We start from the raw sequence: 21,933 nt of genomic DNA, 5'->3' as shown, positions 1-21,933 counted from the left end.
CAGCATGGCCAGAAGTCAGTACAGTCATTACTGCCACTCCTTAGGAGCTGCTCTGCTTTAAGGGTGGTCCCTACATAAATATTTATTTTGTTAGATCCGGAACAGAGCATGAAATGAACAGCTCGCATGCATTCAGCTTTCCTTTTCCGTCTTGAGGCTGTAGCTTCATTGGTGCTCTTGTAGTCTACTTCTTGGTTTTCTGTAAGCAAAGACCTGTAAGAAAATAGCTTGAGGCATCTCTCTGCGTCAGCTTAGCCTTCGCAGTAAACCTTTGTGGCTTCCTGCAGTTGTTGAAGGAGTTGTGGATAAGACTTGGGAGTGCAGAGAGTGGGACCACAAAACTAGTATCCTTGAAGGCTTTGGACATAGCTCCTTCCCACATCTCTGGAATTGGGGTGTTGATGCCAATAACTGACCTTACCTTGCTGTTCAGGTAGGCCGCTGAGCCTTGGTTGCACACAGCGTGTGTATCGCAGCATTTGTTGTAGCACATCTGGTTTTGACTTGGATGCATGGGTGGTTTTGATGTTTCCATGTGTGGAGGAGATGAGAAGGCCAGTTACGCTCACTGGGTGGAGCGGGGGCGTATATTGTGTCCTTGAAACATGGAGGAAATCCTTGAAGGCAGAAACCTCTAGGATGGGATGTTCCCACAATTGTTTATAGCAAACGGGTTTGAGGCGAGTCCCAGGCTGGCTCTCGCAGTGCGTAGCTACCTGCAGTAGCCAGGCTGGGGTGGGGATGTCCACGTCGTGCTGGAAGCCAAGCTTTGCTGCCTCATCTGCAGCAGCTCTTTAAACTAGTACGTAGGAAACAGCGCTGTAGTTCAGGCAGGGATTTCAGATCCTCCTAAGAGGGGTGGGTTTGCGGTGAATACGGCGTTTTCTGTCCTGAACGCTACATGCCTGCAGTCACCTCAGCTTGTGCAGAGTCATTCCACTTAAAATATCTCTTCATCTTTGTCTTCGCCTTCTGATAATCTTTTGTACAAACTTTCAGCTTGAAAGGATTTCCAAGACTTTTTAGCCCTGTGGTATGAAATAAACACCACTCCTTAACTTCAGGGCTCGGGTGTCTAAAAATTGCTCTTAGTGTGTATGTTGTAGCTGTAGTACGTAACACAGTCGGGTTAACAAAACAGTTCTGGCTGGTTTGCTTCCAGGAGATTTTCTGTTGTTAAACTGTTCTAGGAAAAAAAGCATGAGCTCTTTTTCTTGTACTCCCCCTTCCAGTTTGCAAAGATGTTGCCAGTGCCTTCAGGTCCTGTATCTCACTGCACCGGGAAAATAGTCTCTGTCGTTTCAAGAAAGCTTTGAAAAAATGCAGATGTTAAATGCCTTGTAAAAACCTTTACTTGCTGTCTGGAGGAGAAGTATCTTTATTGTATGAACACGCCTGCTTCCTATTTAATGCTGTATTTTTAGACTGAGAGGCTTATTTCTTGCCTAGCAAAATACATTCTCTGATGCACCTTCAGTAGCTCAGCTTGGGAGGTTGCCAAGCTGACTTATGAGTAATATTTTCTTCCACTGACGCCTCACCACCCCCAGCTATCAACAAGGAACGTTTCTCATCCTGCCTCGCTTCACCCACATCTCGTGTAAGCATTCTTTTTAAAAGATGTATCCTGTACAAGTATCCAGTGTGGATGAGTCAGGCAGAAGGACTCAAGAGTGGTTAAGGAAACCATGTTCGTGCAAACACATATATGGAAAAACATACAGTTACTGCCCTGAAGAGATGATCAGACTCTGAGAAGGGGGGAACTGAAGAACCGTGCAGAAGACTGATTAATCAGGTTGGTCTGTCTTCCTTCCTCCCCCTCCAAGTTTAAAAGAAAATAAAAGGTAAAAAATAAAAACTTTCCAAAAATCACATTGCTCCTAAGCCCTTCCTATGAAAACAAACCTGTTAAAATACTGGTGGGTATAATGATGGTCTCAGGATAGTGCTGACACATACAGATGCGAAGTAGAAATTTTTTTTATTACGTTGCAAGTCCAGAATTTAAGGTTAAGTTTAATTCTGTAAGAATACTCTTCTATAAAACTGAAACAAATTTAGTGAATTTTCTGGCTTTGATTCATGCATTACATTTAATAGTTTATGGAGAATTGCCTCCTCCTACGTAGTGGCTTGTGGGTGTTACGGTGTCTTTAATAAGTATAAAGTTGTTTGCCCAGTTTTACTGTTGAAGAACAAATATATAGGATATTTTTAATGCTAATATGTATTAATGTTATTCTCTGGTCAAGGTAACAGTGCTTTTACTCATGGCTGTTTTTAAAGTTGTTTTATTCAGGCTTTTTATTCGCAAGGCTGACACAATCTATTTATCAAATGATAAGATAAATATTACATAAATGCAGCATTCATTCACATAAGTCATCTTTCTAAGCTTGTGGTTCCTTTTGTGGAAAAATTTGTGTATCTTATTAATGAGCCTGGTTTTCATCTTTCACTTGGAAACAGCATAGTAATAGGTGACTTTAATAATTTTTGAGCATGAAAAAGTAAGAATCTTGGTAGTTTTCCACTCTAAAATTTCAATAGTTCCTAAGACTGCATATTGCAGAAATGCATGTGGAGCAGGAGCTCACACTTGCATCAGTCAGCAGGGCAAACAGTTCACAACGGACAGCACTTCTCAGCATTACATAGCACACACAGTAGTTGTGAATTGTGATTCTTTGCTGCTTTCAAGATTTGTGATCTGGGAAGAAGTGAATGGAAAAATAAGGGATTGATGCATTTATACTATGTTATTGTAGCGTGTCTGCAGCACATTCTGGAGTTTTAGAACTTGCAGCTTGATTCACTGTATCCTTAAGCTTTGTCCCCAGCCAGCCCTTGCCAGATCTGGCCTCTCCCTCCAAAATGTACCCTTTGGTCTTCTGTGTGCCTGCGTGAGTTGGTGCAGGAGAGGTTAAAGTGGAATTTTGCACCCTTGGCTTCTTCCCAAGGTGCTACAGAAAGACTTTGTGGGTGATGTTTGGGTCTGCCTGTAAGGAGTGGTGTTGCTGACCCAGCTGTGGTTCCCTGAGGTGGAGCCTGGGGTGGTGACTCCAGGTTAGGAGAATTTCACGCCAAGCCATCTTCTTGCCCTTCCCTCCTGTCCATGTGCATCTCCCAGCCACACCACAGCGTGTCCTCCCCTGCCTCTGGAGAACAGGATCAAAGAGCGGGGATGGGCATCATCTGCTCCCCAGGCTGGTGCATAGCAGAGATCTGCCAGTGGCTCTTCCAGTAAAGCCAAGGGTGGGAACGATCCTGTGGTCAGTGTTTCCAGTAACGGGATTTTGTTTTCTCACCGGTTGTGCGTAATGTGATAGTTAGGCAGACGTCATCAAAACCAAATGCTTCGACAGGACAACTGACTGTGACTTCTTGGCTGTCCATGTTTTGCAGTATGGTGTAACTCAAGCCCATATATTATTGTCATGTAGCCACAGTCTTTTGGCCAAACGAATTACTTGTACGGATTTGAGCTAGAGGGAAGGAGGCTGCCAGGTTTTTAGATTTCCTTCATCCATGTAAGCTGTTTCCAGGCTTTGAGGTCCATAAGTGTATGTCTCCTGCAGGACTGCTAAACCAGCACCTTTAGGTTTAGGTAACATAAAGAGAAAGGTTTGTCTTCTTGCTTCCATGCCTTTTTCATCGTTTTAGCTTAATAACGGTTAACAAAAAATGTGTATGTATACCATTTCACTTTCTAGAGGCTCCAGAAGTCTTGGAAGTATCCCAGGGTGTCAGTTTGAGGGGGGAGGAGGCAGAGGGTGATTTTTGTAATAGAGAAAATAAATCAGCTGGGCCTGGGGGGGGCGGAAATAATCTGGTCGCTAATACTGCAGATGGAGAGTGATGTGTAGCAAGCATTCAGAGATGCAGAAAATCCTGTGGTCAGATGGCTTAACTGAGTACGTTCCTTTTAGAATCCACAAGTAGGTGTGATGGTAGATGTTGTGTGTCTTCTTGAGTGTACACATGCGGCTTATAGTAACTTGCTTTTTTGCTAAATTATAACATACATGCACTATTTATATATCAAGAAACATGCTTCTTTGAATTTCCTGTTGTGATGGGAAAAACATTCAAAGGACTTCTAGGCTGAGGCATACACAGAAGTGCACACACCTTTCCCGTGAGTAGGATTTTCTTCTCTTTTAAACACTGACTTTAAATGTGTCTTCTCGATTAAAATTGTCTTTAGAATGTCACCTATTTTAAAAAAAAGAAAAAACACAAAACCAAAACAATCTTGCAGAAGATCCTTTTGTAAACTAAGATTGGTTCTTTGGCTGGAACAATTTTACCACTTACTCACTACTGCATTAGTGTACTAAGCTTTTTTAATGCCATAATTTGAGTTGTGGCTTGAGGAAGAATCGCTCTGCTGTGTTAGCGTTTTACATTTGGGATTGCTGCAGTGTAATGAGTTTCTGTCGTTTTCAGGAGCTGTGTCAGTGCCGCCCTGGGGAAGGGAACTGTTCCTGCTGTAAGGAGTGCATGCTTTGCCTGGGCACACTTTGGGATGAGTGCTGTGACTGTGTTGGTAAGCTTGCATTTCTTTGGGATTTTCTTCTTTTTTTAAATTGCTTCCTCCTGCCACATGCTGAGCTCACGGTCTTATAATAGAAGTAAAACATCGGGACAGAATCTGTGCTTTAAACATCCTACCGCTCATTCTGTGGGTACTGAGTCAATTGCTGTGGGGAACCAAACATTTGAAGGCTGTATCTGCTCTGTGGAGTGGGAGGGGTGGTAGTCCAGGTTTTTCTTGGTTAATGTCATCACAACTGACTTACTAATTTTGTCTCTAAAACATAAACTGCTTTTTCAGTTGTCATCATGAGGATACTACACAGCACTGGCTTCAAGGGGTTGGATGCTGTATGGAGGTGTCTAAACTGTCGAGTGTATTTACAGCCACCACACAGGCAATTTTAGGTTTGAGTTCCCTTACGAATCCTTGGGACTAGCAGTAAATATGCATGGCCCAATGTTTTCATCATTCTTTCATTTGCAAAAAGAGCTTTTCATGGAGGGTAAGAAAGAGGCATACAAGTTCTTACTGTAGGATTAGATGATAGTTCTAATAACGACAGTATTACTACTAACAGGTAGTGTTCAGAGTGCCCAGAACTTTGCAAGTGAATGCTTCCCCTGCTTAAGGAGGGTGTATTCTAGTTCTGTCTCTTGTTTTACATGTATTGAAAGCTTCATCCGTCTGTGCTTGTTGGAAGTCTCCCTCTGCTGCCATTCAAAATCCTTCTGGCTTCCATGAAAGGGATGTGTTTTGAGTGTTGTACCTGCCCTCAGCTTGTCTGGCTGGCTGGGTCTTCTCTGAATTCATGAAGATGATTAGTGTCAAAATGCTCCTGTTCAGTGCAGTCCATTGCTTCTCCTGTTCTATCATGATGTAAATATGCCTTCTGACATCCTGCTTTTTGCTTGGTTCTGGCTAGCTTACCTTTGCTTTATTGTCTTTCAGTAAACAGTGGACTGGCACGGTCCTGCGCATGTGTGATTCTTCTCAATGGCATAAAGTATTTTCAGCCTATGCACGTGTGGAGGATATACATTTAAAAAGGAGCCCTACACTTTGGGGTTTTTTTCTATTTGATATTGAGCTCCTTGAAAAGTGAAAAAATATAAATATGTATGTGTGTATATATATCCTTTTTTCCCCATCCCCTTTGCCTTTCCAGTGCCTTCATGCTTTTTGTAATGTAATGCAATGCTAAAGTGCGCTGTTGTCATATTCATAGAAATGAGGAATGAGATAGTAGGTTATTTCTCTAGTCCAGAACCATCATCTCCTGTAGAAAGCAAGGCGTATTGTGCAAGGCTCCTCTAGGGAGAGGAAGAACCTATCTTTTGAGGTTGTAAAGGAAAAAAGCAAAGTCTACACACTTTTAATTTTTTTTTCTAAATCTGCAGATTACTTGCTATACTGCTACTCTTTCGCATGGTGTTATCCAGGAGAGAAGTTAATGAGGTTTCAGGTTCATTTTCCCTGTACTGAGTAAGCTGAAACATCTCCTGGTGGTTCTGCAGGTGCCTCAGACCTTGCTGGGTTCTATGGTGTGGTCCTGTCCTTCTTTTCAGTGTAGGGTCATCCTTGCTGTAGCCTTATTCAAATGAGGAAACGGGAGCGCAAGCCATGCCCAGCTTCCTGGGGATAGTTCTTTGCTGATACTTGAGCTGATATTTAAGTCTCTTTATAAGATGATCATGTCTAATGTAAAAGCAGATAGGTTGTCATGTCTTTCAGGTCATGTCTGCCCTGAAGTCAGGAGTTATCTCCTACCCTCCAGCACTAACTGTACTGATGCTCAGTTGATGCCCTGTGTTTTGTGTGAATGTTCTTTCCCTTCCCTGACAGGGGAAAACAAACCCAGTGGATGAGGGAGAACAGCAGCAGGTTCCTCTTTCCTCCATTTTTCTAAGCTTTGTGAGTTAAGTACTTATGGTCCTTCGTGTAAAAGCTTGTCTGCTCCCATCATTTCCATAACCCATTTCTGCATCTTCTCATCCACTCCAAAGCAGTAATGTAGACATGTTTGTTCCTTACTAGTTGTTCATAAGTTAAGCTTTTTAATTTTTGTTTTAACCAAAGCTAGCAATTTATAATATTCTTTATATAAAAATATAATTATTATAATTAAAATGCTTTTAAAAATAGTAAGAGGGAAGGGTCTTTGTGGAATGAGCAGTAACCCCTTAAACTATGAGCAATGGTTTCTTGGTAATATTTTAATACTGCACTGATACACACACAAGCTTGTACACATTCTGCAATAATTTAATAAACAAACTATGTTATTTTTTTCCTGTATCCTTCTTATCAGTGAAATTTTTCTGAATCCGGCATGACAGGGGGCCTCTGGAAAGGCTCACTGGTTTCCATTTCACAAAATTAATACAATTGTATCAACTGAAGTGTACGTCTCTTGATGTATGTGTATGAAATGCTAACCTGGTTTGATATCTTCCTAATTAATTTTCGGGTGGACATCCTTTATTACAGTTGTATGGTCAGTATTGCAAGTGCTTACTAAAAGGTAGTAATGCAGGGACAGAACATTTTTGTCAAGGCAGCGAGTCCAGGAACATCTGTGAAGAACAAGCCTAGTGGAGAGGAGTAGGAAAAAATGGCTTGTGGTAGGAAGTCTGTGTAAGCGGAATTATTTTTCAGTGTGACCTGATGTTGTTTGGAGGAGAGGCTTATTTTTTTTCCTACTCAATACTTGGCTCACCTTTTTATAGGAGCAGACTGCCTTGTGGTGTTCCTATTATTAAATGCTGGTAATGCTAACCACTTGCTTAAGATTTGCCAGATCTGCTAATCGTCGTGGACAAACTTCACTCTGCTTTGTTCATTATGGAAATAATCTACTTAGATTGAAAAGATTGTGCTTTTCTGTAAGGTTCTAGTGAAATACGATTTCTGAAGCTGGAGTCCTCATGGATCTGCAGGGCAGGAGATGCTTCTCTGGTGGTGTGGGGCAGGTAAACTTTGAACATTTATGTCCCATATCGCTTTGGTATCTTAAGGATTAGTGTGAACTGTGTCTGTGAAACTACCCAAAACAATATGCAGATGGGCATGAGGAAAATGGATTTGCCTGTCTCTTGCCAGGTGACTTATGATAGTGTTTTATTGCTTCTGAATTTAAATACCTATGCAGATATACCTTTTCTTTTTTAATCTTTGTTGTTTCAATGTTTGGACTAAATCAAGGTACCCTTCAGTTTCATTGCTACTAATAAATGTTAGTGTTTAAATGGTTATGAAAAACTGGGACCTGCATTGCATGTCACAAAAACATTTCATAGGAAATGGCAAAGAGAAAAAAGATTACAAGGTTTCAAAAAGATACCACAAAATCCATTGAAAAATAAGGAAGAGGTAACCTGGAAATAGGCATTTTGCTGGTAGTGACCCCTCCAGCCAAGTAGCAAAATGAGGTTCATTTAAGTTGTCTCTAAGCAGGAAAAGTAATTCAGAGTCTGGCTCCCTCCTGATAGTGATCTTTGCATCTCTGGCAGATGACTAAATAGATCTAGTGCACTGCTGCAGCCGATGAGATCAAATTCTTGAATTGTGATCACAAGTTTCGTGTGCCTCAGGACTTGTCAAGATACTATGTTCAGTTGTAAACTTTTGTTCCAGATTTATGCTAGTATCCATTATACTGTGCTTTGTCTCTTTTCCCAGGGAAGAGAACTCTTCTTGTTCTAAACTGTGATGCTAGCATTAAAAGAGAAGCGAAGTGTTGTTTGGATTGGGTTTTTCTTTTCACTGGGGTCTCACAAAGTCACAGGTGTGTTTTGTGGAAGTCTGCAGAGATCTGAAATCTGTCATTATGGAAAGCTCATCCTGCTCTATGTGGTGGCACTTCAGCTAGTGAGCTAAGAGTGGCATATGTATGAGAGATCTCCGTTCTGCTTAGCAAAGAAAAGCAATTTTAATTTCTAAATATTCCTGCGTGTTTCAAGGAGAAGAGTTTAGGGTGTTTCATGTAACTTACTGTTTCATTTCTTTGCAGGTATGTGCAATCCTCGCAATTACAGTGACACACCTCCAACATCCAAGAGCACTGTCGAGGAGTTGCATGAACCAATTCCTTCCCTTTTCCGGGCACTGACAGAAGGGGATACTCAGCTGAACTGGAATATCGTCTCCTTCCCTGTGGCAGAAGAACTGTCGCATCACGAGAACCTTGTTTCCTTTTTAGAAACAGTGAACCAGCCACAGCATCAGAACATCTCTGTTCCAAGCAACAATGTCCATGCACCTTACTCTAGTGACAAAGGTAATGAGTGTAGTGTCTGAATTCCTCGTGTTTCCTCTCATCTCTTCCAGGAGCCTTCTTGGTGCGTATTCTTTGCTTGTCTGTGCTTGCTTCTTCTTTTCCCGTAAAAAGGTGTGAGAAGTTCAGTCTAATTTTGGGCCTGACATAATAAAAGGAGTGAGGCAAAAGTACTGAAGAACGTGGAAGATGGTGTTACAGTGTTTGATGATCTTAGGAGATGCTGAATCACATGAGTTTATCTGTAAAATTCCTCCTGTGGCATGAGGCAGTTTCTTCACGTTATTTCATGTGCGGTGGCACAGTAGGTTCTTTGACTTCAAAGCAGTTACCTGTAGCTTAGGAGACAGGACAGATCAAAAACCGAATCCAAATGAGGTGTCAGTGCAAAGGCAGACAACTGAAATGCATGGCTTCAGAGGTTTGAGAAAGCCACATGCTATAAACCTGTATCTGGAGTAGATGGTGATTTCTTTCATCTGAGCTGGCATAACTTGAACTCTTTAGGAGGATGGTTTGTAAGAAATCCAGGATTTACAGTAAACTGAGTAAGATTAGCAAGATTGCTCTGTATGTTGAGGAGGGCTATGTGACAAGCAATCTTAAAAATAATTTGGGGGCAGGGGTTCAACTTATGGACTCATTCCTCTTACCGAGTTTTTTGTATTCTTACCTTCACTTTAGAGGACAGGCTTCAGGATATTGTTTGCTGGGGGGGAGGATGCGCAGATTGAAGTAGTGATGACAGTGGCATAAGAAAAACACTCGCTGCTACTTAGTTTCCATACTAAACCTGAAATTATTACATCAGACTTAAAAGAATCTCATAAACAGTTCATAGTGAAATTGCTGCTTAACAGAGAAAAAAGAGCATCTGATTTGTTTTATCAGTGCAATTAATGCTTTGCTTCCTTCCCAACACACACTTTAAATATGCTTAACCCCACATGCTGCTGTTGCGATGGCTCTTTTATCTCATCAATGAAAGATACCCTAATGGATGGGCATGCTGCTTTTCCATACCACTGTGAACCTTTGACCTAGTTACGTTTCTGAGCAGGACTGCTGTTGATTAAATGGGACTGTAATGGCAACTTTTCTAATTTCCTTTGGTTAAGGCACGTTAGGAAAATAAATTAATTCCAGATGGTTAGAAAGCATCTCATTCATGTGTCTGTGACGTTATTAAAACGTTTGCTAGCCATTATAAGAGTGATGCAGAAAGCCACGTTAGATGGCAAGCCACAAAAACCCCTGTGTGCAAATGCTACAGTATTTAAAGATGTAAATTATACTTGGGGGGGGAAATATGGTGCTTAGAACAATCTTAAATATACCCCACTGTACTTAGGTCCTGCAGCCCAGATGGATGTTCCCTGACAGTCCTTTACTACCATACCAACAGGATGGGCTAATGATAGTTTTGGATTAAACTTGGAATTTGAATTGCATCTCGAGGGTGTGGAGGAGTTTTGAGTGTAACAACACAGACAAATACATAACACTGCAATTTTTTTTTAGTCAGAAGTCTCCATTTTATTTACTAAGAATGTATTAGAGATTAGGTTGAAAGAGCTTTCACTGAAATGATGACAGTCCAAAAGCAACAGTGATATTTGGAAATAGTTACCAAATGCCACGGGTTTTCAGGCTTCAGTCGACACTTAGAACAGAAATAAATGTCAAAGCTGTTCTTGTAATCATTGACTGTGCCTCCTCCCTCTTAGTGATGGAGAAGAACAGGAAGAGGTAGAAGATGGCTTACAACATCCTATACTTTAAGTATCTAAATATTTAAGTCTGTTGAGGAATCTCTCTTCTTGGTTGCAATGCAGATAGCTTCATAGTTCTCTGCTTTTTCAAAGTGACATTAAAGTTTGCTTATAAAAGCATGGGTGACTTGAGTATTGAAAACAGAGAAGGTGGAAAGAAAAGTTGGCTGCTGGCCTTGGTCAGCTGATGTTTATTATGGTGGAAGCAAGGACAACTGGGAAATTATACCTCTTGTGTTGGATGTTGTGTGAGCCATGGGGTGGCATTGTTTTTAACGCTTTTTTGATTAATTTGGTGGGGAAGCAGTAACCAAAAGGTGGAAGAGTAGCAGGTCAAGGGCTAAAGAGCTTTGTGATTATGGGCGCAGAGAGGGAGCCCAGGAAGTTGCTGGAGTCTGATGGCTTCTGCTTATGCAAAGTTCAGTCATGCAATCAAGTCCCTGTGGTTTAACAAGCTAGCATGTGTTAAGGAACCACTGCAAGAGGAGGGGGGTCTGTGTGGTGTATGTGTGCGTGCTCAGCTGCAGTACATACGTAGCAGTACAAGCACAGCCTGCAGTAGAAGAAATAAGACCATCTCTTGGACCCTTTCCTTCTCCCCAAATATGCTGCTAGGCTTAAGGCAGATCTTGCAAACGGAGGCATCCTTAAGGTGACCCACTAAGCAGTTGTCTTCAAGGCCATGACATTCAGGGTTTTGAAAGAATATTCCTGTGAGCAGGAACACACAGATGCTTCACGTTTTCTTTACGGTGCTGTGCCTCCTCCATTTTATACTTCTTCTGCAGCTCCTTGCGTGCTTCACTCCAACATGGTGTGCTGGCAGCAGCCTGTTGCATTGCCTGTAAGGGGAGAGGGGCTAATGAGAGGTAGGTTTTGGTAAGGGGACAAGTAGTCCTGTGCTATCTTCTGGAATACATACCAAAATTTGGAAAGGCTCTGCCTACCAGTACCCCTTGTTACATCGAGTAACACAGCTCTGATTTTAATTTCAACGCACATTCATGCAGGGATTGCTGTTAAGCTGGTCCAGGATGCCAGACTTGCTGAGTGCAGTTCTGGGCGAGTGCCAGGAAAAGCAGTACCAGCCACGGGAACCCGTGAGCTTTGTGCGTGAGTGGTGTGAAGCCACCGGCCCTGGGAGGGCGGCTGCAGATCCCGGAGGAGGTGGGGTACAGTGGGATATAAAGCATTCCTTTCTTGCCGCAGCCTACTGCAAGCCCAGCCAGCAGACCTTGAACTTCCCCGTTATTATCTTAATGAGTGTCTTCCCTTTCCTCCTGTGAATTGACTTGTAACGTTTTAGCTGCCAAAGTATGTGTGCACTGCTGGAGCTGCTGGAGTTCTTTGTATCAGTAGTTTCTGGCATCTGAGCCACTGCTTCAGAGAGGATTGTGATATTTATTAATCTAGACCTATATTTATACTTTATTCCTTTTGCTTTACTTTTAGCTGATACCCTCAGAGCTCTGAACTGTGAGTTCAGATGTTTAAATAAGCTTAATTGTTTCAGATGATGACAGGATGTTGGCAAGAGGCAGAGGGGAACTAGATAATCTTTTGGCAACTGATGAAACAAAATCTGTTGTAGTTAAGGGTTTCTGACTTACACTGCTTGGTGACACAGGGGATGGTGTCCACTCTGCGTTTCTGCTCTCCTCCAGTGCCAGCCAGGTAGAGGAGAGCTAGAAATCCAGTAAAGTGGCATCTACCTTTGTAGATACTCTAGGAAGATTTTTATTTTTTTAAAAATGCTTCTTTTTATAAGTTCTGATTGGCATAAAATGGTATGGCTGCTGGATGGACAGTTGCCTTTTTAAAGTACTTTTAGAGCTACCGATAAACAGACCGGCAGACAACTGAACTTGCATAGCACCTTTAAATTCAAAGGTGGCACACAGGGAATTGTCATTAACTGGGAAAGTTTTTTTCATCTTGTAGATACCCATTTTTTCTTAACAAGAACTGAATTTTCTCCAAGTTGCTAAATTCTTCCATAGTGTACCAGTACAGGTCTCACTTGCTGCACAGATAGAATTGTAACAAAGCCTGGTAGAAATGTGAGTTCATTTCTTGTGGTTATTTTCAATTTAGACTTGATTGTTGTTTCTCCTACACAACCTCTGTTGGGTATGAATTGCAGTGGGCGGGGAGGTGAGAAACTCACGTTCTGGGGAAAAAAAGAATGCTGTTGCATCCTTCTCCCCCCACACCTGTAGTCTAGTCCTTACTGTGTGAAAATTGGCAAAATGCAAATGAAAGAGCTGTAACTGCGCTAACTAATACCCTTTCTATCTACACTGAGGGAGCCAAGTGATGACTATGTAATTAGGTTTGTGAAACAATTTAAATACTCTCCCGGATCCCATTTGAGCCTGTAGGTATATTTTTTTTTCCCTGTGTAACTCTGTTTCTGCAGCCTATGAAGAGGGATTTAATGTGTGAGGCAAGGAACTCTCCTGCTTTCAGGAATTCCGATTCTACCCTGGCACACATAGGCTGCTGAGGGGGGGACTAGGGGTGTCCCATGACAACAGAATGCACCCTGGCCCATCTGCCTCGTTCAGACCTGGTGAGGCTCCGAGTGAACAAGACTTTGGAAATCATTTGGTAGCCTATACACGGAGCGTGTACTCCAGCTGCTTACAAGAGCTACTGGGAGCCAGCCAGATCTACTGCTGGCTCTGGCCTGCAGCGTACAGTTTGTTCTCTCCCCTTCACGGCATTTTTGGACTGGTCCTCTAGGACCTAATCCTCTTAGCTTGTGTGCAGGTGGAAATAAACTTTCTTCTCTGCTCCAGTCAAGATTAATGTCTTTGGTTGTTGCTGCCGCCTTAGTAAGGTTGAGGTTTGGCTTTGGTTCTCATTTTGATCCTGGGAGAGTGGTTGAGACCAGTCTTTCCAGTCTCACAGGACCTCACTGCTGTCATCTGGTTCTGCCAGAGTTATGGGTCTGGTGCTGCTCATCCTCTGGGTTCCTCTCACCCACCCCACCCCCTTCCCGGCAATGTCTTCAGTGTCTTGGTTCAGTGTCATTGTTCTTTACATGCTAGAAGTCATAGGCTCTTCTTCCACAAGAGGTTTATTTCAGGTTTCAGTAGGCATTAGCTGATGAACTGCGCTTCTCCAGGACTTCTGAACTGGTACTAAAATGGATGAGTCTGTCACAGGTGAGGTTAACGTGAAGGTGAACACAGATGTCCCCTCACGTAGAGGGCACTGGTCATTCTCTGGTCTGAAGACAGCCTGCAAGTGCTGGGAGCAGCTAGCCCCCCTCAGAGCACACACCGCTTTCCTGACCAGCTTTCCTGACCTACTGTGGGCTTTCCTCTGTCGGAGTGCAGTGGTCAACATGATAGCAGTGAGCAATTCTGGCAGTCCTTTGGAGAGGACTCTCATTTCTGTAAAGAGTCAGTCAGATGGAGATGGCATCTCGGAAGCTGGTTTTGCAGGAAGAAATCTTTCTGCATTAGCCAGGATTATGTATTTCGAGGCCAAGGCTCTGTGCCTCCAGCTGACGCCTTGGCACTTAAGATCAAACTTCTCAAGAAAGCTACTAAAAACGTATCAAAGGAGTGAATTTGGTTTAAGCGAGAGGGTACAAAGAGTATGAGTATGTCTTAGGCTTCTGTAAGATTCCTGTGCTTGTACGCCGGCACTGAACTAGGTGACTGACAGGGCACTCGCTGGTGCTTAGATTTCCTGAGGAATGCTGCCTGGAGACTCGCCTCTACCTCCTCACATCCTACTCTTCCACTGCAAACCTCCTGTGAGGTGTGAGAGGGACAGATCCCTGAGAGTGTCTGGACCTCCTGGGAATGGATGGTGTGTGCTCCTTCGTGGGGCCCTGGTGAGCCTTTTGTTGCCGGTGATGAAATCCTTGCCAAGTTCTTGTGTGTCCTCTGTAAGAAGATGGACCTGCTGTATGACCTCTGGGTGGATTCTTGCCTTTGAGGCTGTGGTGGCTGCATCTCCCTACCATTTTTCAGCTTTGGCTGAGCACTTTAGGTGTATACCTGGCTGGTCACTCTTTGCACGTGGTACCATCACGTTCACTTCTTTTGATCTTTCCTCCTGCCCTCTGTGAATAACATGTCCTTACTGAAGCTGTAGATATGTGGGTTGGTTTTAGGCACAGGTTTTTTTTCTCTGAGAACTCTCTTCCTCTGGTTGCTGTGCCTCAGGCTTTATTATAAAGGGTCATAGAAGCAGAAGTGCCGGGAATGGGACAGGACTTACACAGGTACAGGTTATTTTGTTGACATTCCCAGCAGTACTTCAGGTACTCCAAGATTTCTTGGACAACTGCAGCTTTACTTACAGCACAGCTTGTCTGGCACCAGAAGGCTGCTATAGCTACAGGTCTGCACTTCTTCCCCAAGACCCTTACCGCCTGTTGCCCTCTATAGGGGGTCTGCAAGATGTGTACATCAGTGCAGAGCCTGAACAGGGCAGTGAATACTCTCTTGCGTTCAGTGGACTGGCAGCGTGTCCTGTGACCCTCTTGCAGCTGTTTATGTAGTAGTAGAATGATTTGACAGTGGTCAGGGTTCCCTCATACATCTTTTAACAAATGATAATTCTCAGAAGAGTGGGCAGGGTTTCCACATGTCAAGGAGGAGGATGCGTCCACAGAAAAGCTGTAGGGTACATCATGCTCTCTTGTATGTTGTATTGTCCCCTGTCACGTGCCCAAAAGCATGGGCACCGCATAGATCATCTACTGTTGGTACAGGGGAAACAGACTGCTTAGATCTGATGACTTGTAAGGTGATGGAGACCATTGCTAGCCTCGACTCACCTTTGGACCTCACCTTAAGGCTTGCCATGAGATGTGCATGCTACTGAGGCTGCTCAGCTATGGAGCACCAATATTTTGAAGGGGAGGTTCCAGTGCTCTTCAGCCTCCCGAGACTGGCTCACAGATAAGAGACTGAGTAAACGCTATGGTTAACTACACTGCACTGAGAGTTACTCACCCTTCTCCATAGCTCTATAATCATTCAGAAGAAAAAACCCCACTGTCTTGCCTTACCATTTATGTTTGGATTATATTTTTTCTAATCCATGTTGGAATGTAGGTCAGTATGTTTCTCCTGGATCCACGCACCTTATCATACTAGGCTAGAAAGACCCCTGACATCTCCTGCTCACAAATCTGTCTGATGTGCGCGAGTGAGACATTCGTGTTTACAGACAGCTTTCAGTTGTGCTTTTCCCAAAACTGTGCCAGCTTACATTGGAGGTAAACGTGATGCAAACAAGGTCCTTTGGAGGAAGAAGTAAGTGTAATCACACAGTTCAGCACAGAAGAAAGTTGGTAGCATCTGTCACCTTGGAGAACTGGAAGTAGACTGGGGAGGGATGGTTTTGTTCGGTAGTTGTGATGAATGCCTCTGCTCCAGTTTGAGGTTGCAACACCGAACTTCGTGGCATTTCAAGTAATAGCATGGATGCTAGAAGAATAAAGTAAACGGTTAGGCAGAAGGGGTTTCTTAACCTTAGTAGTGAGGCTGGTGGTGTTGCTAAAGGAATTAAAAAAGTGCAGTTTCAAGATGAGGAAAAGGGGATTCTCTAGCTCTGTGATTTAATGTGGCTGAAGAATATTGTAGAGTTGCGGGCAAGGGGAGAAACATTTACATGTAGTGGGGTTTGGTGTTTTTTTAAAAAACAACTCTAAACCTGAAGTTTTTCATGATAGCATATAGTAACTGCTGGCAACTGTGAAAGTGATACATTCATTACCTTCAGAGGACACATGCCGGCTTGTTATTTTGGCATCCTTACACTTCAGAAGGTATCTCTCATAACTGGGGGATGAAACCCCAAAACATTCCGAGGAGAGCGGACAACTGGTTGAGTTGTAGACGCTGCAGTCTTGAAGTTGATAGATTGTACCTTGGCTCTCTGCCTCTTCTCTCTCTGCTTTTACTATCTCCTTTTTTTTTTTTCTTTTGCCTCATTGTCATGATGATTTGCAATCCTACTTCAAAAGCTGCACATTTAATTAATTTTTAACTAACCTTTAAAAATATTCTAAGACCTTTTAAACCAAATTTTTTCCCCCTTCTTGGTTTAGAACACATGTGTACTGTGGTGTATTTTGATGACTGCATGTCAATACATCAGTGCAAGATCTCTTGCGAGTCCATGGGAGCTTCCAAATACCGATGGTTTCACAACGCCTGCTGTGAGTGTATTGGGCCAGAATGCATCGACTATGGCAGTAAAACTGTAAAATGTATGAACTGCATGTTTTGAAGCAGGAAAATTGTAATACTGAAATACTGAGGCCAAAGTAATCTCTCTCAGTTAAAGAGATGGGGATTGCAAATACTGCGTTTTGGTGGAGTGCCTACTGGTTGCAATTAAATGTACCTGGTTGAAAAAAAAGATGTATAAAATCTGAAAACATTTTTTTTTTTAAAATTCATACGCAAGGCTAACTAGTAGAAGTTTCAACACTATGTTTTATGTTTATTTTTATTTTTGCTTGAATGGTACAGCCATGCTCATCCTTGCTGTTCTGATTGTTTTCCTTTGATTTGAAAGTATTGACTATACTGGTTTTCAGAATGTAGTACTATATCTCGTAGTTTAGCGTAGGGAAACCTTAAGAATATGGTAATGAGATTTCCATCATCTAAGTTCAACAGAAAGTTAAATGGCTGCTAGGTTGGAGGGGGGTGGTTGTTCTTTAGGGGCTGGGGTTTTTTTGGTGTAGTTTCTGGCTTTGTTTTTTAATTTTATTAGCCTCCAGTTTCTGAGCTTAGTCTTCTATTGTGAAGGTGGTATTTGAGGAAAAATTTAAAAATCCGTGCTTTCTCTTGAAGTTCAACGCATGGGCTGTCGTGGATAAAATCCTACCTTCTTAGAAGGGCTGCCCAACAAAACACTATGTATGGGATATTTTTCTTCCAAGTTTCATTTGCCCTGCTTTCGTAAGTACATCGGGGCCTATGTTGCATAATTGATATATTAAATATATATCTATCTTTTCAGTCTTCTCTGAGATACCAAAATAAAGCTGTTAAGTGCAGTTGCATCTCCTTCCTTTTGCACTGTTCTCTGGGGTTGCTTACTCCCTGAACGTTCAGTCCAGTAAAGGAAACATGAAAGATGATTATGGATTTAATGACAAAATGAATAAAAAAGAATGAAATTACATGGATAAGCAAGCAGTACAGGGCTACCAGCTGAGCAGTTGGAAGCAGGCATGTTCCCATTTAGTAGTTTGCTGTAAATATTTATTCCAAAACAATTCTTCCCACCCCCTCCCCATGATGTGTTGTCACTGAAGAAGGGAAGATGTGTCCACAAAAGCAAAATTAGGATATTCTGAGTTTATAATATTGTCTGTTTTTCCAAGTAAACGTTTTAGTATGTGGACGGTTACATAGCATTTACTATGACCCGGTTAGGGCTCCACTGATAATGGTACTAAGTACAAGAATAAAGTGTGTGAGTAGTTAATGATCAGCTTTTGGTATTTATAATGATGTAGGTTTTAACTCATTGAAATTTTTTTTTAATGTGTATATGCCTATGCACACACAAAAAAGAATTTGACTATTCATGTTTCTCTCACTAACCTCAGTCTAGAGGGATTAAACTGTTTTCTAGTCACACCTGTCTATCTGTACCGTGTACAAATGAAAGCAGTCATTTTAAATGTATTTTGTTGAAAAGTTTGCCTGAATGTTTTTTCATTTTTTTCTCACGATACAGTTCTTTCAATGAAGTAGTAATAATAAGAATAAAAAAATCTACTCTTGTGAAAATAACATTACTTTCTTCAGTCTCTTTTTCAGCTGTAAAGAAGTACTTGAAAGATTAATGTTTATTGTTTTGAACTGGTGGATAATGGAATAGCTTCGTACTTTAAAGTTCCAATTAAGTGATGCAAAATCATAGACGTGAATAGAAAAACGTAGCTTCTCATTAAGTTGTTCTCCCTATATTTGACAATTCATGTTATCTTCTGCTGGAGTTTCCTAAAATGAATGGAGAGAAAGAATATGTTAGAGTAGCTGTGACTGTTTTTAGCTGAAGTGTGATGCATCACCAATTATCTTGACCAAGATAGGAGAAGACATATAGTAAGCATCACTACAGGTCATTAGCATGCCTCAGAATCTTGCAGTGTTCAATTATTGGAAACATTGTGGTAGTTCAGAATCTTCTTGGGGGGGAAAACCAGGGCTAACGTTTCTGGGCAGGCACCTGCTGCCCTGTAGATCTGTGACACCAGCTCCATTTACTTCATCAGAATTTCACTGTGAGGTCAAGTCAAGGGAACAGCAAGGGTGGGGAGCAGGAGGTACGGTGGCAGGGGGTGGGGGTGGGGAACTGTCCAGGAAACACTGTGGGGAACAGCCGAAAAATGTAAGCTCAGCTGTCTGTGTAATGGCTTGAGAGTAGGTAATATGGATGCACACTTTCCAGGGCTTCCCTCACTTTCTGTAATTCCTAGTGCTGTCCGGAGTTTGCTGTAAACATTGTGTGTATGCAAATGTCATACAGCAACATCCAGTGTATTTTATTATGATGAATGTTTTAAGTGGTGTTTTAATAAAAAGACATTACTGGTTCTTGTGTTTTCTTTCTCAGGATTTTCCCAGGGAAGTGTTACCAGGAAGCATATTGTAAAAGTTACTGATCTACATGGACAATAATATGGTTTCTGCCAAAACTAAAATTTTGGTTTCGAGGGTTTTTTTCTTTACATAAATGAATAAAATAGAATTTTATTAATATTCAAAGTGCTCTTTCTGACGAATCTGACCATTTGGAAAGATGTTTATTTAGTCTTACTAATTTTGCAAGAAAAATCATAATTTATTTTAGGGGCTCTTATTTCACCACATCTGGATGCCAGCAAACCATCACTCACTTAAGCGCTTTACTTAAGAACATGTTTTAAAAACTTTCTGGCTAGAAATCTTCTCCAGGTAAAGCATCAGCCAGTTTTATCACTGTCCTTTGGAAACAGAATTGTAAGTCACTGAATTTAAAGGGAAGCACAAAAGGGAATTTATATGACAAGAAGTGATACAAATCCCTAGTCTGCTGGGGTTCTGACTGAGAAGGAGTTAAAGGCCTTTAGTTATTCTTTCTCTAAAAGCAGAGAAAATTTTGTGTGTTGCTTTGTTTTTTGGCTTTGTTTTTCTGTTTGGTTGGTTTTCCCCACAGGCACTTGTTGCTTGTAAATTTCAGAAGCCTTGACACCTTGCAGAAAGAGCGAGCACAATGGCCGCAACATGACATTGCTTTCCTGTCATTGCTTTTAGTACATTCAATGGATTTCACATCTAGTACTTAAGAAATAAAAGAACACCTGCTTATATTTTCAATAACATATCTATGGTCTCTTCAGTATGGCTACTTTGATACCTGGCTCCCAAACTCCCAGACTGGCTGGTCTGGCTTGATGTTTGCTGGCGATGCCACGCTTACACGCAGACCCGCACAACATGTACATGCTCTGCTGTCTCCAGCCACAGGCACCCGAGACACACAGGTCCCTGTGACTTGTGATCCCCTCCCCAGTAGCTGGCACTTAAACCTCCATGCGCACAGCACAGGCACCCCCTCACCCAGGGGAAGAGTTTAATGAGAAAACAGGACAGACTGTGGGTGATGAGGTTACCCGCAGGGCTTGGCCAGACAAGTGTGCTGACTGGCCACCTGTTTACAGCTGAGCAGCCCCTTTTATTTTCTTATCCTTTTTCTCCATCTTTGCTCCTCCCCAGACAACCATGATCCCTCCCTTTCCCTGTTTTTAGTCTTTCTGCTACAAATCCTGTAATGAGTGCTGTGCCACCCCAAAATGCTCTTCCTCTATATCCTGTAGGCAGGAACCCCCATAACATACAAGGATGGGTGCCATGGGACAGCCTTGGGAGGGGCTCATTTCCCTGGGTACCATATTGGGGTTCCCCCACCCACCATTGTGCCACTAGTAATTGGCATCCTCGGCACTGCACACAATCACTTGTTTGTCTTCAAAAACTGGGAGAAGATTCATTCCGGGTTCGTTAGCTGATGGGCCCATTGTGCATGAACTTGTGTTGGCAGTGTCCTCTGATAGTACTTATTCTTCAGAGCTAAGAGCCTCCGGCGGCTGTCGCTTCAAGTGGAGATCCTCTCAGGCAATCATCTCAAATTACTACGGGATGTTACTGAAGTAACCCTTCTTCTTTTGCCAGAATTAACACAGCCTTTGTAGCACAAAAAAAAAACCCCACCCACCCTAACACATTAGCTGCAATGTTAAGTAAACCAATAAGCCCTTGCTGTTAAACTGTTTTTTCTGGAGGGGAGGAGGTAAATTGGAAGTTGCGTAATATGTTGTGGAGACAATACCTCTGTGCTCCCAACACTAATCGGAGTGTTTACAACCCTCCCTTTTGTATTTTCTACTGAATAGCACAAATTCCTGTGGGAGACCTTTTACATTACCGCAGGAGGTTGCACAAAGAGCCCAATTGACAGGGACTAAGCAGCACTGAATCTCAAGTGAATAAATGAAGCAGGTGGCACGCTGCCACAGTATTAATGCGTCCAGTATCCCAGGGATTATGTTTGAGGCTGTGGGAATGAATCGGTCTGCTTCTTACTGAAACAAATCGCCTTGTTGATGAGGAATCCTGAAAAAGATTCAAATTATGCAGGTGCTTAACATAACAGAAATCTGCATTGTAAGAGACAAAGAATACAAAATTCCTTTTGACATCACTGTAAACAGGATGTGCGTTGAGATGGAGATGGGTTTCTTGGCACAGGTCGCCTGAAGTCGCATCCAGAGTGTTTCTCCATTTTCTTGTATTCCAGAGTGGCAGAGACGGTGGGTACCGGTGCAAGGTCAGGTTCATTATGCAAGATGAAGCCGAAGTCGGCGGCTGCTCCTGTGTGAGCTGCAAAACGTGCAAGTCGGTAGCTGCCTCATTCGGAAGGCAGGCCAGATGCAGACACCCGTGGAGCTGGGTCAGCCCCGGTACCGGTGTTAGCGGCTTCCGATGTGCTGCCGACTTCGCCTCGTTGCAGATTTTCTCTCCCAAGGGGTTTGGCCGCCCCGCCGGGAGCTGGCTGGCTGAGGCCGAAGGGGCGCCTGGCGCCGGGGTCCTCTCGGGCGGCCCCCGGCTGGGGCCCGGCGCCCGCCAGCTCTCCTCACGGCCGGCCCGCCTGCCTGCGCGCCTGCCTCCCTCCCGCCGGCCGGCCGGCAGAGCCGACCTCGGGCCTGGGGGCAGCGGGGCAGCCACGGACGCCCCCGGCCAGCCGCCCCCCCGCGGCGCGCCTGTCGCTGGCGGTCGCAGTGGGGCGGCCGGAGGGGCCCGGCCGCCGGC

At 43.0% G+C, this 21,933-nt stretch overlaps 1 protein-coding gene and 1 long non-coding RNA gene across 5 annotated transcripts in view; one reads left to right on the top strand and one right to left on the bottom strand.

Annotated features, from left to right (window-relative positions):
* The window catches only part of TWSG1 (twisted gastrulation BMP signaling modulator 1), a 26,144-nt gene extending 6,965 nt beyond the window's left edge, over window positions 1-19,179 (top strand). For all 4 annotated transcript variants that reach the window (XM_040588414.1, XM_040588413.1, XM_040588415.1 and 1 more), the window contains exons 3-5: window positions 4,453-4,552; window positions 8,553-8,819; window positions 16,668-19,179. In XM_040588414.1, coding sequence (XP_040444348.1) covers window positions 4,453-4,552; window positions 8,553-8,819; window positions 16,668-16,849 — 549 coding nt within the window. In that variant the 3' untranslated portion in view covers window positions 16,850-19,179. The remainder of the gene's footprint in view (window positions 1-4,452; window positions 4,553-8,552; window positions 8,820-16,667) is intronic.
* LOC121085590 lies at window positions 17,015-21,933 on the bottom strand. Its single transcript, XR_005827113.1, has 2 exons — window positions 20,537-21,933; window positions 17,015-18,582 (listed from the first exon to the last, which is right to left on the bottom strand). It is a non-coding gene; the product is annotated as an uncharacterized LOC121085590 (long non-coding RNA).

Source organism: Falco naumanni, chromosome 3 (assembly GCF_017639655.2).
Source record: "Falco naumanni isolate bFalNau1 chromosome 3, bFalNau1.pat, whole genome shotgun sequence".
NCBI lineage: Eukaryota > Metazoa > Chordata > Aves > Falconiformes > Falconidae > Falco > Falco naumanni.
The sequence above is the reverse complement of the archived record's forward strand: the minus strand, read 5'-3'. Positions and strand labels throughout refer to the sequence as shown.